A 17,982-nucleotide genomic window follows, 5' to 3' on the forward strand; every position below is an offset into this window, starting at 1 on the left:
AGGCGCTAGTGCCCATGCGCAGACGCTATCCTGATCTAAACCTGCACGCTATCACTGAACATATTTAATAACTCTTTAGGTGGCTATGGCGAACTTACGTAGCGCTCTTTTCTTTAATTGTACTAAATTTGTCCTAGAGTAGGTGCCATGATCATGGTGACTAACAATAAAGTACAAATGTCGTGCTAATTCCGATAGCCGCTCGACATGTCTCAGTATAACGACCATATGTATCGATCAACAAAGACCAGTATGTACCTTGATAAGACCCTCTTTAAGGTTCTCCAGTTGCCGTGGAGCGCTCCACTCTTGCCAGGTGGCGAGGCTGGAGATGATGACGAGCACGATCCGAGGCAGTGTGAACTTCCAATCACGGGTGAAGATTGTGAGCACATCCTCGATGTTGATGTCGTGTGTGACCCGGATGTACGGCCGGCCCTGCGAATGAAGGGCATATGCCTGCCGTCCCCTATTCTCAAAAATTACAAGTGTTCTACGCTTCTCAACCAAATATTGAGCGAAAGCATTAGCTGCGGGTGACCGGGCGTTCTTCTTGTTCTCTTTTTCTTCTTCCTCAGCCCACATATAAAGTCCCACTTTAACCAACCCATATGAACGTGCCTTAGTGGCCTATAGGGGTAACGTGAATTCCAGGGTCCTACAGGCTAATTCTGACATAACCGTCCCATGTGAAACGAGAGACCCAAGTTGGCAGCTCCTGCCAGCCCAGATATAAAGCCCCGCTTTAACCAAGCCGTATGAACGTGCCTGACGTCACGTATCACTTACTTAAGTACCAGCTGCGCCTCTAGCGCGCCACGCCGACCGCTTTTGTGTCACGCGCTGCGCCGTGGCTGCGACCGCGCTACGCCGACCGCTTGAGTTTGTAGCCCAGCTCTCACCCTATTCTTACGTGGGGTGTGACGTCACAGCGTCACGTGGGTGCGGCCGCGCTACGCTGAAGGCTCGAAACCCAGAGTAGTATTGCTGTCGCTATAATTATAATAAACGGTCTATGGTATATATATATATATATATATATATATATGTATATATATATTTATTTATTTATTTACAATACCCTCAGGGCCCGTAAAGGCATTGAAGAGGGGAGTGGGTTAACAACAAAACAAAATAAGCATAACCGTATAGTTTACAAGGGTATGAATTTCAAAAATATCTAAAATACAACAATAAATACAAAAAATTAGATACAATAAGAAGCAGTGCAAAAGTCCTGTCAGTATACAATATTAGCTAAAGCAGTACGAAAATTTGAGTTATCATTGATGGAAACAATATCTGCGGGAAGGTGGTTCCATTCAGTCGATGTTCGGGGTATGAATGACTGTAAGAAAGCGTGTGTATTACATCTACCGAGGCCGATTTTATGATGATGGTCATTGCGATGGGATACATAGTGAGGTTGAAGAAAGAATTCGTCACTCAGGCTAGGATGATGATAGAGCTTGTGGAACAGGACTAAGCGAGATATTTTGCGACGTGATCTTAATGATGGAAGTTGAAGGTCGGACTTCATGGCTGTAATACTTTCGGTTCGGCTGTAATTAGAATAAATGAAACGGACGGAGTTATTTTGAACAAGTTCTATAGCGGTGATTAGTTTTTCATAACCTGGATCCCATACAGATGATGCATACTCTAATTTACGGCGTATTAGTGTTTTATATAGCAATAACTTTAATGACGATGGAGCTCTCGAAAAGGCACGGCGTAAGTAACCAAGCATGCGGTTAGCGTTGTTAATTACATATTCAATATGGGTTGTCCACGTGAGGTTAGATGAAATAATTATGCCCAGGTACTTATATGAGTTTGTTGATTCCAAAGGAACGTTATTCAAATAGTAAACATGCGAGTCATTAGAAATCCTTGTTACACGCATGCATTTACATTTACTAATATTAAGTTGCATTAACCATTTTTCACACCAGGTAGCAATCGCAGTGAGATCAGTTTGAAGACAGTTAATATCATCTGGGTTTTTAATTTCACGGAAAATAACGCAATCATCGGCAAAGAGGTGCATGTTAGAAGTTATCTCAGAGGGCAGGTCGTTTATGTAAATTAAAAAGAGTAAAGGTCCTAGTACGGATCCTTGAGGTACACCGGAGTTCACATCAGAAAGCGAAGAGTTATGACCGTTTACTGATACGAATTGTGAGCGGTTAGTAAGAAAGCATTCAATCCATTTTAAAACGTTTGGTTCGATGTTAAGATGACGAAGTTTGTGAAGCAGCAGTTTATGACAAACCTTGTCGAAAGCCTTCGAAAAATCTAAAAATATGCAATCAGCGAATGAGGATCGATCCAGAATGTGGTGCAGTTTATGGGTGAAAGATAAGAGCTGAGTTTCACATGAGTACGACTTACGAAAACCATGTTGTGCCATTGTAAAGAACGAGTTTGCTTCAAGGAATACTGTCACTGCTTTGAAGATTATGTGCTCTAGTAACTTACAGCATGCTGTTAGAGGAACTAGAGGGCATGAAATGGGATGTCATAGGGCTTAGTGAGGTTAGGAGGCCGAATGAGGCATATACTGTACTGAAGGATGGGCATGCATGTTATCGAGGTTTACCAGAGAGGCGACAACTAGGAGTAGGTTTCCTTGTCAATAAGTATATAGCGGATAATATAGATGAATTCTATAGTATTAATGAGAGGGTTGCAGGCATCGTAATTAGGCTTAATAAGCGGTATAAACTGAAGGTTGTACAGGCCTATGCACTTACATGTAGTTATGATGACCAGGCAGTTGAAAGCTTCTATGAAGATGTAGAATCGGCAATGCGAAAAGTAAAGACGCAGTATACTGTACTAATGGGCGACTTCAATGCCAAGGTAGGGAAAAAACAGGCAGGAGGCAAGGCAGTAGGTGACTATGGCATTGGTTCTAGGAATAGCAGGGGGGAGTTACTAGTTGAGTTTGCAGACCGCAATAACTTACGAATCATGAATACCTTCTTTAGCAAACGGAAGAACCGAAAATGGACATGGAAAAGTCCTAACGGAGAGACTAAAAATGAAATCGACTTCATAATGTGTTCAACCCCCGCCATTGTGCAGGATGTAGAGGTAATCGGGAAAGTTCGATGTAGTGACCACAGGATGGTGAGGTCCCGAATTAGCCTAGATCTGAAGAAGGAACGCAATAGATTAGTAAGAAAGAAACCCATCAACGAATTAGCGGTGAGGGGGAGGGCAGAAGAGTTCAGGATCTCGCTACAGAATAGGTATTCAGCTCTAACTGAGGATGGCGACATTACCCTAGAGGCAAGGAACAATAATTTCAGAGATATCATTACTGAGTGCGCGGTAGAAGTAGGCGGTAGGATAGTTAGAGAGGATACCGGTAAGCTGTCTAAGGAGACGAAAGATTTGATTAAGAAACGGCAGAGTATGAAAGCTTCCAATCCAACAGACCAGATCCAATTGGCCGAGATATCAAAGCTAATCAATAAGCGCAAGGTGGCCGATATAAGGAAGTATAACATGGAGAAAATTGAGCATGCTGTAAAGAACGGGGGAAGCCTTAAAGCGGCAAAGAAGAAATTGGGCATAGGCAAAAACCAGATGTATGCGATAAAGGACAAGGCGGGCAACGTCATCACTAATATGGACAAGATAGTCAAAGTAGCCGAGGAGTTCTATACAGATCTCTACAGCAGCCAAAGTAGTCAGGACCGTAATGAGATTGGCGGTAGGGAAAAACAGTCAGACGTTCCACCAGTGACGAAGGACGAGGTCAAGAAAGCACTAGAAACTATGAAAAGGGGGAAATCAGCTGGAGAGGATCAGATAACTACAGATTTGCTGAAGGACGGGGGGGATATCGTGCTAGAAAAACTGGCCACCCTGTATACGCAGTGCCTGGTGTCATCGACGGTACCGGAAGCATGGAAGAATGCAAACATTATCCTCATTCACAAGAAAGGGGACTCTAAGGACCTTAAAAATTACAGACCAATCAGCTTACTGTCTGTTACGTATAAGGTATTTACTAAGGCTAATAGAATCAGGACAACCTTAGACTGCAATCAAGCAAAGGATCAAGCAGGGTTTCGGAAACGGTACTCTACTATCGATCATATCCATACCATCAATCAGGTGATAGAAAAATACGCGGAATATAACCAGCCCTTATACATAGCATTCATTGATTACGAAAAAGCATTTGACTCAGTTGAAACCTCGGCGGTGATGCAGGCATTGCGAAATCAGGGGGTAGACGAGCCGTACGTGAAAGTGCTGGAAGATATATATAGTGGCTGCACAGCAACCATAGTTCTGCATAAAGAAAGTAACAAAATTCCCATAAAGAAAGGTGTTAGGCAAGGAGACACAATCTCCCCAGTACTATTCACAGCTTGTTTAGAGGAAGTATTCAGAGACTTGGAATGGGAGCAGTTAGGGATAAGGCTAGGTGGAGAATGCCTCAGTAATCTGCGATTTGCTGATGACATTGCCTTGCTAAGCAACTCGGGAGATGAACTGCAAATAATGATTGATGACCTAGACAGGAAAAGTAGAAAGGTAGGCTTGAAAATCAATATGCAGGAGACTAAGGTAATGTTCAACAGCCTCGGGAAGGAACAGGAGTTTACATTAGGTAGCGAAATACTGGAAGTAGTAGGCGAATATATCTACTTAGGACAGGTAGTAACCGCAGATCCGGACCATGAAAAGGAAATAACAAGAAGAATAAGGTTGGGATGGAGCGCATTTGGCAAGCACTCGCAGATTATGACTAGCAGCTTACCGGTATCGCTCAAGAGGAAAGTATACAACAGTTGCATCTTGCCTGTACTCACCTATGGGGCTGAAACGTGGAGGCTAACTAAGAGAGTTCTACTTAAGTTGAGGACAACCCAGAGGGCTATGGAACGAAAAATGGTAGGGGTAACATTAAGAGATAGAAAGCGTGCAGAGTGGGTCAGAGAAATAACTCAAGTTAACGACATTCTAGTGGAAATTAAGAAGAAGAAATGGACATGGGCAGGACATGTAGTGCGAAGAGAGGATAACCGATGGTCGCTGAGGGTAACAAACTGGATTCCAAGGGAAGGAAAGCGTAGCAGGGGGCGGCAGAAAGTTAGGTGGGCAGATGAGATTAAGAAGTTCGCAGGGGTCAAGTGGATGCAGCTAGCACAGAACCGGGTTAAGTGGAGAGATATGGGAGAGGCCTTCGCCCTGCAGTGGGTATAATCAGGCTGCTGATGATGATGAACTTACAGCATGTACTTGTTAGAGAGATGGGACGATAATTGTTGGCAATGTTTTTGCTTCCCGACTTATGAAGAGGAACCACCTTCCCAATCTTCCATTGCGTAGGTAATGTACATGTGTCAAGAGACTGTTGAAAAATCTTTGTACAATATAAATACAAAATATAATACAAATCTTTGTACAAAATATAATACAAGCATATGCTTGTTGGACTCACTTTAAAGAAAAACGAAAATAGCTGAAAACCTATGCGGTTCTCACCAGCAAGAGCGACCTCTAATTAAGCAAGAAAGCAAGAAAACTGTCCTTGCTCGGGAAAGTGGAATTCATAAAACAGCTCATGTAAAGCCCATTCTAATGCATTGACGATGATTGAAGTGCGCGTTCAAGATTGAACCCACAGCTTTAGGCGCGTTGAAGCGCTTGTGCTTAGTTCTGTTTTTGGCGGCTATGATAAGGCGTCTCTAGAAAGGTATGAAGCAGTGAACGCGATACGACTACAGGAAGGTAAAATCGACAAACTTGCGCGTATGTCAAACTCCGCCTTTGAAAGTATAGATCACATCGGTCTAATGCTCTGAACGAGCGGAGGTTTACTGAAAGCTCGAGAAAGAGCTACAGCACGGTGTACAGCCTTCGCTCCGTAACATGTGAAGCATAATAGTGGAACCACTGTTACGCGTTAAATATAATAAGGATATCTCTGCTGGTGCTACGTGCTTGTATCAGGCACGTGAAAGGTAATACAAATCTGTAATTCGCGCCCTGCGCTAAATGACATTTTTGCTTATGCATTCTATCCCACATGTTCAATATCACTATGATCCCACGCACATAAACGGTAAGTAGCAGCTTTGTTTTTAGAGCGAAATCGCAAATCAGGAGGTATCAGCGCTAGCCTAGCAAAATGTCGAGCGCTTATGCAGTGGCTTTAATTGGCTAAGCGGTTTCGTGAGGTCACAAACACGTGGCTCATGCGGCTAGTCCAAACCGAGTCTAGTATAGTGGTTCCAACGTGCGGGTCCCCCCGAGGGTTCTTTTAAGTTTGCCAAACAGAAGATAGAGTAACGGAGCCCATGACTGAACAATGACTGATCGTAACCTCTTGTAATGCAGTCGCATGAATAAGGAAGCCATCGGAGCGGATTCAATGAACCCGGGAACTCGGAATCGGTAGCTGAGCGTATTGACCAATAAGCTACCGCGGCGTAAGCTTTCTTGCGTTGTAACCAGGTCTTGGTAGGGTTAAACCTCAGCAATTCTACGCAGCGGCTCTTCGACGGCGCCACAAGTAGGGTTAAACCCGTGTCCTCCGTAATCAAGCGCGCCATTGCACATGATCTGATCGCAGAGGCCACACTTAAACTTCCGCCCTTTGACGCGGCGACCACCAGAGGGCGCCACATGTACAGGTAAAACTAGAGTGCATCAGAGCGACAGGCACAGAAAGTTTGCGCAGTACCGCTATCGCACAATATTAGAATTCTAGCCAGAAGTTTAAGCGTTTTGACTTTATGAACAAACGAATCCCCTACCTCGTTGGCGAAAAGATAAGATTTCCCGTGCTTAAAATGCGGCCACGCTGGAAGTACGACTCTGTTAAGGCTGTGAGAATAAGCCGTTCGGAGGAGTGCCATCCTCCGTTTAAAGACCAAGTTTTCATTATGGGTAGCCACTCAACAGCATCGTAGGACTCAGGATCGCGTTTTTGGTTCTTTGAGCTTACAATTGACGGTGTGCCATTTAAGGTCGAATAAATCCCTACGTGCTTGATGTAAGCGAGTCTCTAGCCCACAGCATATTTCTGAAAGTGATCGTGCTTAGCGGAGAAAAATGCAGACAAAATAAGCAGATAATTTGGTGTGCTTGGTGGGAATGTCGCCGTTCCCAAGAACCTCCTGGCGACTTAACTGGTTGCTGACGCTCTATACCTCTTTTCTGCTGCACGTTCGCTAAAGACCTTCATCCCGGTCTCTCCGATTTCCGTCTTGAGTGTTCAGGCGAACAGATCACAAACTAAATGTGGCTCTTGTGAAAATGTGCAGAATCGAACTCGTCGTCTTTCCAGAGGAGAGCCAATACACGCTCGTCGGTACATGCTGAAGAATAGAATAAGAAATCGCTGGAAAGACTGGACAAGCCACTCACATGCGCTAGTGTTGCTCGCTTGTCCCGTTTCTCTAGCGGTGTTTCATTTTATTCGTCGTCGACGGTGCGTTCTACTATACGGGCGTTTCAAGCTTTTTTTTAAATAGCGAAAGCTTTTATAGATGCTCACCAGTGTTAGCGAGATTCCGCGGGGTATCGGTGGGGTTCTGTTCAACTTTAAAAGATCATCCCTCCCCGGGAATCAAACACCTACCCCTACGATCACCACACGAGCACCTTAACCAAATACGCCACGCCGGGTACGTGAGAAACAAGTTAGTTCTCCTTGTCTAGCGTTCCTCTGGTCTCCTGACCAACGTTACTAGAACCTGACAGCGTAGGGGCGCTAAGACGACGCCTTCAATCCGGTCTCCAGGAGGGCGCTTGGCGCACGCCATCTGCCGCGAGCTATGTAGACCAAGCGCCGCAACAAGCGCGCCATCGCTATCGAGTGGAGCTGCTCGCCTCGAATCCGGCATGGAAGAATCATTGTAATCTCCGGTGTTCTGGCAAACAAACACTAGAGTAGGGCTTTTGCCTTATCACTCTTGAAGGGTCTTAAGTGCCTCACGAATTGTTTTCGTTACCTCCGGTTCGAAAGCAAAATTCTTCCAGAAGTGTATCGTTCCTTTCCCGCAAAGGTACCGGGGCGTAGGTTCGTCCGCGGTGGCAGACTGGACCTGGAAAATACAAAAGCACGTATGTATATACACCCGGCTTTGGCCGCCAAATCATGGCGTGCCATACATGGCGCAGGGGATCAAACACGATGCGTTTACAATCTCCTTTTTAGTACAAGTTGTGCCCAAGAATTACGCCAGTGTTGTTCAAAGCAAGCTGTGCTAGGCGCATGGCACATGGCTTCCATCCCAAATATTCTTCTCACGATAGATTTTGCGTATCTTGACCATGTTAGTGCCATCTGTACGAACATAATGGGCTCTGTCCTAAGCACCCTGTAATCAGTAATAAAATTCTTCGGCCCCCTAGGGATATTCAGGAGCGCTATGAATCGATAGCCATTTAATGCACGCCTACAGCTAGCATCGTCCTCATTAAAGGACAAGCCCAACGGCCGTCGCGTATATTATTTTAAAAAACCACGGAACATCTAAAAGCAATGATCAGGCACTGAAGGACTTGGAACGGAAGCAGTGTGCTTGTCAGAACGCGCGTATCCTCGTTTAGCGTCCGCTGCGTTTTGATGCGTTACAGCTCGTAAATATGAACAGGCAGTTGCAAAAAATCAATAATTTGCGTTTCGGGGTTACTTATGACATGTCTTCTGAGCTACGCGATTCAAAACAAAAAAGAACTTACCTAGTAGAGTATTTTGCATTGCGAAAGTGAAAAAAGCAGGACACTGGCGAGAAGACATTGGCGCTCACATCAGCGTAGGCTGAGAAGCCCTATACGGTCTGCACAAATCATACAAACTCCGCGCTAAGGCGCCTCATTGTGGTAGCCCGGGTTGATCTCTCATTTAAGAATTCCTCCGCAATTGAATAAAGAACTACGAAAACCACTGGAAGGCTACGCGTGACAGGTGCACTACTTAAACACTGACTGTGGACGCCGAAGTTAGCGAGTGCACGCCTGTGTCAATGACACTTAAAGGGGGTGCACTTGCTGCAGCCCATCGTGTCGCGTCTCAATGGCTGGGCAACAGTGTGATTGATGACGCTTCCGCCGTTAATATCCACGGGGCCGCGACTATTCCGTGACGAAGTGTCGTCAGAACAGACGCTCACCGCGGAAGAAGTTCGTCGGCTGTGTTGGCGCGTTTTCATTGTTACTGTTCTGCCTGGTTGCCTGGTTCAGGCTAGTGCTGCGCGCGTGTGTGATCGGTGCCTGTCTAAACAGCCCCCTAAGCACATGCGGCACCATGCCAAGCAACCGCTGTGTGCCACTGAGCAGCGTCAATACAATAAAAGATCCGGCAATCTGTTACTCCTTGTTCCCGTGCGATTCACAACGTCGGATAGTGCGGCTGAAAAAAATTGAGAGGACGCATTTAAGCTCCGCTTTTCACCGTATGACGGGACAGCTTTCCCTTTCTGCTGCTTGCCTTTCAGATTCTCGTTTGTATACACGCACTTTGATACTTGTCCGATCTTTATAACCTCTTAATGTTTTCTTCTGTGTGTTCTCACATTAACACAGAGTCGTAAGCTAGCTAGCACATTATTTGACAGACCACCGAGGCATACATAAACGCATGTTTTAAATAAGACTTTCGAACGGGCCTGCGTGGTCTAGAGGTCGCGTGCGTGCTCGAGACCTGAGGGTGCCGGGGGTTAAAATGCAATCCCACCTTCCCATTTCAAAGGACGAGCCACTGTTGGCAGCGCCGCCAACTTAACCATGTAATGTGGTCAAGTGATGTTAGAGATCCCACCGACCAATCAGTACCAGAACATATCTCATCTGGCACCAACTACTTCCAGGGACGTACAGTGAGTTTTCGTTCACAACGCCGACACTGGAATTTCTGCAGAGCATGGCCTTTGACGCTGCTGGGTTCCGGGAAGGACAATCAGGGAAGGGGGAGCCGAATGATGACAGAGTGTATACTTTCTGCACTTAAAATAGGAGGGTTACAAGAAGCACGTGCAGAAGAATAAAGATCCCGCTTATCTTAGCGACTCCCACTAGATTTGTTTACAAAGTATTGGCACTGCAAGTGGCATGAAAGGCAGCAAAAAATAAACTAGAAACCACGATTTGACAGCTCTTGCGATAACACGGCTTGAAGAACTTGACATGAATACGACGGCCTAGAGAGAAAAAAAATAAATAGCTCTGATGTACACTTGAGATATCTAAAATGAAAGTGACTGGTCTATGTAAATTTACATACTACCTTTATTTTTATAAAGGTCATAAACTTCCTGGATGTCAGACGAGGACGCGAGGTGGCATGTGGAATATAGCACTTCATCCCCATTGCATAAATATTTGAAATAGAAGACCGCAGTCACAGGAAGCATCTCTGCAAAACATTTCTTAGAAAAGTAATACAAGTGCTGCTGACGAAATGAGTGGCATTATTTACCAGTAAAGATTTGTATCAACGTGAGGTGGCTCGCCTAGAGCCCTGTACCAGAGACCGATGGAACATATATAATTAATAATTTTAAAGCAGATAGTGATTTTCATATCACATCTCTTTTCACTGTGCTGCATATAGCTTACATAAGCGTTAAAAGCTCCAGCGCAGTTACCGATCCAAAACTGCGCAAATATTGCAGACATTCAGTCCCGTTCACCTCTGTATTGCACATGAATTTCTCTCGAAGAAAGTTCTTCGTATTAAAACGAAGCTCCCAACGTTTGCATACCTTCCGTGACTTTGACTGCGACAATTACAGTAAAGTAGTATTTATGACTGCTGCTTTTAAGAAGAATGCTTACAGCAATTGGATAGGTAGGAAGAAGCTGTAATATTATGCGTAACAGCGCTGCGTACGGAAACCCAAGTGTGCTATAAAGTATACGGAGTTTCTAATTGGCCCGAAGCGATTTAAGTGCAGATAGTTGTATGTAATAAGATAATCCAGCCATCAGGCGGTTTCGTGCTTTTAAAACGCCGATAACATAATGGGCGACCAATCAATGAAGCGCGCTTACAAATGACGCGCACTGCAGTACGATTGTTTTTCAGCTTGGAAGCGAATGCGTTTCTCTGTCGAGGCAGCGGCACCATGATGACGAGTTGCGATCAATCTCAAAGATGCGCGTGACATCATTAATACTTTATGATACACAGCTGGTCTTAAATCGTTAAATTACCAAGCGCTGACCAAATCGACGTTTCGAAGAAAGAGCAAGTGTTCACCCGTAACTGGATGGATGGATGGATGGATGGATAGATGGATATAGATGGATGGAATATAGGAGCGTCCCCTTTGAAACTGGGTGGTAGCCGTAGCTATATCATGCTGTTTTTTTTTCTATATCTTAATTATTGTTTTAGATCAGTTAACTATACAATCGTTCTATTTATTGAATTTTTGTTTCTACATTACTCACTATATGTTACTTTTCTGCTTTTAAGCCACCAATCTTCCGATCGTTTTTCAAGCTTCCATCGCAGGTTTATTCACCCGGCCATTGGTATCTAAACTCCAGGGCCTCACGAAGAGTGGCTGCGCCTGCATCGACTTCCGGATAGATACCATCGCATTCAAGTATAAGATGGTTAATTGTTTCTTTGTATTTACCATATACTGCACATGTGTCATCCGTCCCGGAGCAGTGGCGTCACGGCGGCAGCGATGGTAACGAGGCGCAGCACGCTTGTTTTTGGCGATGCGACGGGCCTCACCTATACTATAGTATAGGTTCGTTTCCATTGAGCGGCCGTGCCTCAGGATTAGAAGCGCTTTAACGAGAGGCAAGAAGCTTGACGGTCTTTCACTATCAGATAAGAAATTTTGCATAATACCAAAGGATGCCTAGATTTAACTGCGCGAAAGTCCATGCTGGCCGCCGCGTGTCAAAATGCGAAAGGTCCACTTCTAAGTGTCTCGTCGGCTTTGAGGACGCTGTGAGCTTCCGCGCGCGATGCCTGTTTTCAGAGCCTTCCTGGATTTTATTTCCTGTTGGAAAAAGTGGACAGCTAATACTGTGTGCCTAGAAGCCAACTTCAGGAAGGCCACGCAGGCTCACACTTATCGAAACTTCGAGAAAGCTTGATGGGGCTACGCCAAAGTGCAGACAGTCATCGGTCTGTTTTGAGAACAAGCGCGCTTTTCAACCGTTTCCTTCCGGTGCTTTTGCTGAGGCAGCTAAAGCTCTACGCAGGAAAATGGAGCCTCACTCACCGTAGGCTCCGCAACACAATTCTTGGGGTTCTGCACCGTCGACGAAGACCCAAACAAAGCCGCCATTCTCCAGAATAACAATGCAAGAACGGTGACACGAGCTGCCAGACGCACGTGCTGCTGCACCGTGCTCACGCGATACTCCGTCTTCAGTTTGGTAATGTTCCAACTAAGCAAGTACTGAGTGCATGAAAACACAATTATAGTTTCATTAGAAAAAAAATCATTTACAACACCAGCTTTCATTAAATCCTTGCTCAAAAATGTGGTATAGGTTGCCCGGTGAGACGCCACGTGCCCAAATGTTGACGTTATCGTTTCTGTCGAGGCCTCCGCTTCTGAATGTATTCACAACACTGGTGGACTGAGAGTATTCAGCACTGCTTTCTATGTGTCGTGCTTACCGTACCAGCCGTTAGAGGCCTCCACGGCTCCAGTGCGGCCATTGCCAACAACGCACGAAATAAGGAATGCTTCGCGCATGAAACAGTGCATCTGCGCATTTTCCTATTTTAAGGGGGTCATGACACCAATTTTGGAATATAAGCTGTTTATTGCATCTTATTCCCGATGTGCCAGACGACTAGCCATCGACGTTTCAGCTCCATCGGTGCAGCAGATATTTTTAAACCTAGTATTTTCGTGTTTTTTTTTTTTTTTTTTTTGTGAGCAGGTTGTAGATCTGGCAACCGCTGCAACCGGTGACGACATAAACCAACGCCGCGTCTTCTGCTGCATGTTCTGTGCACGAGCAGCGCGTCAACCGCGGTTACGCGTAGCCACAGCAAGCCGATGCGGCGGACCAAACAGTAGTCATGCTGCTAACTGTGGTTACTGCCAACTGAGCTTTTCGATGTCTTTTAGTGCTTTTTAACCTGTGAAATGGAGCCTCTGTGGTCGGATTTGAGGTGCACGTCGGTGCCCGAGTAACCTAGGCGCTCGAACCAGGTATATGTTGTACACTAAAATAGTTCTCAAAAGCAGCACATAAAATGTGAGTGTATAGAGTGCCGTCAACACGGTGTTGGTGCTAGGCGTAGAGTTCGCCGAAAATACACCAGAATTCTATTTGCTTCTTTAGAAATTTGTGTTACGTGGTATGCCCACTTAAGATCATGTGTTAAATGAAGGCCAATGCATCTATATGTGGTTACAGCTGCGATTTCTGAGTTAGCAATTAGGTACTTTGATGATGGTTCAGAGGGATGCCTGTGATAGGAAAGTAAAGAGGTTTTTTTTTCATGTTAAGAGATAATAGCCATTTACTGCACCAAGTTAAATGTGATCTATGTCGGATTGCAGAAGCTGACGACCACTGTAATTATAAGATCACAATCGTCAAAAAATAAGCGTATGTTAGAGCATATGTCACTTGACAGATCGTTTATATCGATAAGGAAAAGAAGGGGCCCCATGACTGTGCCCTGGTATAACAGAGGAGCGGGAAGATGAGCATTTATTAGCGAGAACAAACTGTTGCGGTTAGTTAGAAAGTTACGAAGCCAGTCAAGAACTAAAAAATTGAGATTAAGATGCGAAAGTTAAAAAAAGAGCCGTTTGTGAGGAACATTGTCAGATGCAGTTTCGAAATCTAAACGAGGGTGCCCAGTAGAATGTTATGATAAAATTGGAGCGTAGGTCATTAATAAATAGAGCTAACTGAGAGTAGCAAGGAAAGCCTTTTTAAAACCATGTTGGTTAGTGTGAAAGAAATGAACTGATTCAAGGAATGTTTTGATGTGAGAAAAGATTAGATGTTCCATTAGTTAGACGGAACGCTAGTAATGAATATTGGGCGGTAGTTATGACGTGAAGATAAAGGCCCTTTGTTTGGTACTGGAATGACCCTGCCCATTTTCTAGTCGTGTGGTAGAATGCCTGATGAAAGCGATTGCTGTAAGATATGAGACGACACTTGTGATATGCTCTGTATTTTTTAGTACCATTGCGTAATGTCGTCAATAGCTGCTGATGGGGTCAGTTTCAAGGAATCAAGTATTTTAACAATACCGTGGGGTTCGAATGACATATCATGCATAGCAGGGAAACAAAAAGACGAAAAATCAGGTAGGTCCCCATCTGGTTCGCGAGTGAACACAGAACTAAATGTGTGGTTTAATACTTCAGCAACATCAGGTTCTGCAACTGTAGCCGTATCATCATCGCAAAGTGTTATTTGGTTGCTAGGGTCAGGGCTCATGCATCTCGAGGATTGACGAGGGTTTGTGCGTAGCATTTCATGGAGTGTGGTACCCAAAATTATTGCTAAATTTAAAAACATGGGCGCTAAATAGTTTTTAAGCTTCGTAATAATTCTGCCATGTATTAGGATTGTTATTTCTTTTGGCTGTCCGAAGGAGCCTTTTCTTGTTATTGAGGCAGCTTAATGTATTATTGAACCAAGGGGTAGTAACACACTCGCTTACAGTAATTGTAGGGATGCATTGTTGTATGAAATCACTCATTTTATTCTTAAAAAGAAGCCAATTATACCCCAGTCAGGACGAGCAAATTTAATGTCGCTCGAATCGAACGACATTAGCATCTATTGGCAGTTTTCACCTGCTACACGAAAAAAAAAGTATTGTCATTAGGTTCAAATGACATTCTTCACCTAATGTGTTTGGGGAACTCATTCGCATTCGTTCTCGAACCAAATGTATACTCTTTACCCCAAGTGAGTGACGAGAGCAAGCAAAGTGAAAAAGTAATATGCGTACTAGCAAAGCTAAAGGTTGTTTTTTTTCAACGCCATTAAAAGAATAGGTATTTGTGCCGAGAAATTTGCGTCGCGGTCTTGTCTCATGCTCCGTTACTCTCGATATCAGTAGTACCCGAACTAGCTGGTCGCGGCCCCCGCCGCCGTCAGCCATTCTTTTTTTCAGCGGCAGCAGTATACTGCGGCCGCTGAAGTAAACCACAAACCGCGTCACCACTGTTGACTTTGTTAAAATCGCCCGTGTCAACGGTGTAGAGCGATGGCTACGGCTGCAGCGGCTGTAGAATCGAGAGAAAGAGCACACTGGAGCACCGAGGAAACATTTGCTCTCATCGAATTATGGGAGGATCATCTTAATGACTTGAGGAGAGCGAAGCGCAACTCCAAGGTTTAGCAGTTGATAGTTGAAAGCTGCGTGAAGCTGGCATCAAGAAACCTTGGTGAGAAACGAATACTAAAATTGAGAACTTGTACCTATTTAGGAACAGGTGAGCGTATTTTGTTAAATATTGATATAAGCATGACTTCGCGCAAAGAGAAAACGGCTCTATCGCGTGCACGTGTCATCGATTGCCGTGTACAGCTTATCAGATATGGCTTGCGTCCAATGATATAGTACTTGCGGTTTCACGTCCAAACGCTGTACGCGGGCTAAGAGGGACGCCGTTGTGGATAGCCTCGGATGATTTTTATATCACTTGGGGCTTTAATGTGCCCCGACATCGCGCAGCACAGTTCGCTTGAAGACGCGGCCGCCATGGTATAAAGTACAGTAATTTAACAGTAATTTTCACAAGAGGATTCTGAATGTTCCCTGTGCGATCCTGGGCCGTTGGGGCAACTGACAAGTTTTCACTTGGCTGCACAGCCAGCTGGCGATGTCGGAAAGCCGTCACCTTGCGGTCGAAGCTTCCACTCCACTACGAACTTGAGATATAGCTTGTCGTACATTTTCGATACATTCAGCGGTGCAGGCCGATTGAGAAGCACTGCACTAAATTTTAATTAGTTTTTCACCCCTCACCAGCTTGCGGCGCACATCCCACAGTCAATACGCATTGAGTGGGTCCCACGGGATCTGCTGCCTTCCCAAAGTGAAGCTGATTTAGCAACCCGCCTCGTGAACCAAGACGCATCAATCCCACGGCTCCTCGAAGTGGACGACGCTACCCTCCTTTTGTCAAGAAAGGAACACCTCCGGTGCCGCACACGTGCACTTATCCCTCCGTGTGCGGTACCCCTTCCCCGCGGTCTCACCCATGCAGATAAGGCTGCGCTTAGGAGGATCCGGGTCGGTGTTGCCCTTACACCAGCTGTCACTAGGACGTGGTCATACTTCCAACACTTATATCCTCGCCCAGGATGCCCGATCTGTAAAAACGAAGATGTCGAGGCCGACATCCACCACTTGCTGTGGGACTGCCCAGCACTCAAACCAACACGAATCCGGCACCTGAGCATAGCTGGCCTTTCAGCAACCAATCCTGCCTCATATGTCACTTGGACGCAGGGACCTCATCATCGCTCACTTCTGGATTTCATAAAATCAGCCAACCTTTTTTCATTCATTTAATCATTAATCCATGCTTCATCTCATACCCTACTGATGCCATGAGGCAATAAATATCGATTAAAAAAAATAAGCTGCATGTTGCGCACTATATTATGCAGCCAACACATTGCATACGTGAGATGCACACAATATTTATTTAGTTGTTTCGGGGCCAGAGGACATTGCAGAGAGTAGTTGTGTATGTGCTGAAAATGTATTAGCAAATCGCTATCATTTTTTTTTATTGTTGCAGAGACATCAACAAAAAGAAAGGGACTGGGCAGGGACGGATAACTTGGCCCTATTACTGGGATATCCACAAATTTCTGAATAAACTGCCGATAAATGACCACAGAGAGATGGAGGAAAGCCAGCGCTATACTGTGGGGGAGGTAAGACGAGCACCTTTTGGGCGCATGTTGCTACAGATGTTTGGTGTTTATGAACTACCACGTGAAGTGCACTGGTAATAAAAATAAATGACATTTTGGGAGTGCTACAGCCCCCTTGTTCACATATCTGCCTATTGTGCACAGTTATATTTGTTAACAGTGGCATTATAAAATGCAAGGTATGTATGGTGGTACAAAATTTCCTTAATAGAAAATCTTTCGCATACTTGTAGCACTAAGCAGTACTGAATATGTTGCAGGTGCATGTCACTGCAATTTCCTAGTGTTATGCAGTACCACACCCTGCCATTTTTAATAGCCTGTAGATTCATATTTGCTGGTACTGAAAAATGCTTCAAAATGCTTCAGATATTATTAGTACCTCATTGTTTTCTAGCCCATCCACAAAATGGGGAATGGGCACAGAACCCAAGAAGATTAGGAAGCGGCACCCGCCAGCATGTATGAGGAGCACGTATGTACAGTAGAGAACAATGCGTGTGAAGCATATGAACAGTCTGCCACAGCAGTTGAGCCAGTGGAACGAAGTACTTGTCATCAGACCTCAACGGGGCCCCACGAAAAAGGGCGAGACGACCGTCGTAAGCAAACATATGCTTGCACAACTCATTCAGGAGCAGCGGCTGCTGCGTTTAAGTCTAAGAGAGGAATGCAGAAGGAGCAAGAATTCCGAGACAAGCGAATTCGCCTGCAGGAGCAAGGTGTGCAACGCAAAGACCAAATTCTTTCATATTTGAGGGAACTGTGCAAAAAAACATGTTCCTTGCATACAAAAACACTTCTGCCTTATCAGTCAAACGGCATGATTGTTTCTTGAATTCGCCAACTGATTGCTTAGCAAGCTACTTTTCAGTTCCCCGACTTCTCAATGTATGCCTTGACCGGAAAGCAGCGGCCAATAGTAATGGGCAGTATACAAGATTATTCAGCGCGAAACCATTATTCAGCTAGGTAAACTGCAAACATCAGAATACAAACATATTATTGAAGAAGGAGGGCAGGCACCAGGACTCCTCTGAATACGTTTAATACCCGGCTGTCCCCTAGACTCTCAATATGCCAACATGGCGCTCA

The 17,982-nt window shown here is 44.9% G+C and overlaps 1 protein-coding gene and 1 pseudogene across 1 annotated transcript in view; one reads left to right on the top strand and one right to left on the bottom strand.

Moving 5' to 3' along the window:
• The window catches only part of LOC146188093 (transient receptor potential cation channel subfamily M member-like 2), a 189,103-nt gene extending 176,813 nt beyond the window's left edge, over positions 1 to 12,290 (bottom strand). Inside the window, 3 exon segments of the mRNA XM_084604993.1 lie at positions 259 to 438; positions 7,986 to 8,078; positions 12,225 to 12,290. Coding sequence (XP_084461119.1) covers positions 259 to 438; positions 7,986 to 8,078; positions 12,225 to 12,290 — 339 coding nt within the window.
• Positions 12,291 to 15,202: 2,912 nt separating this feature from the next.
• On the top strand, positions 15,203 to 17,725 carry LOC146188109 (uncharacterized; annotated as a pseudogene).
• Positions 17,726 to 17,982: the final 257 nt, after the last annotated feature.

The sequence above is a fragment of the Amblyomma maculatum genome, chromosome 5 (assembly GCF_055883805.1).
Source record: "Amblyomma maculatum isolate TAMU_Amacu chromosome 5, ASM5588380v1, whole genome shotgun sequence".
Taxonomy (NCBI): Eukaryota; Metazoa; Arthropoda; class Arachnida; order Ixodida; family Ixodidae; genus Amblyomma; species Amblyomma maculatum.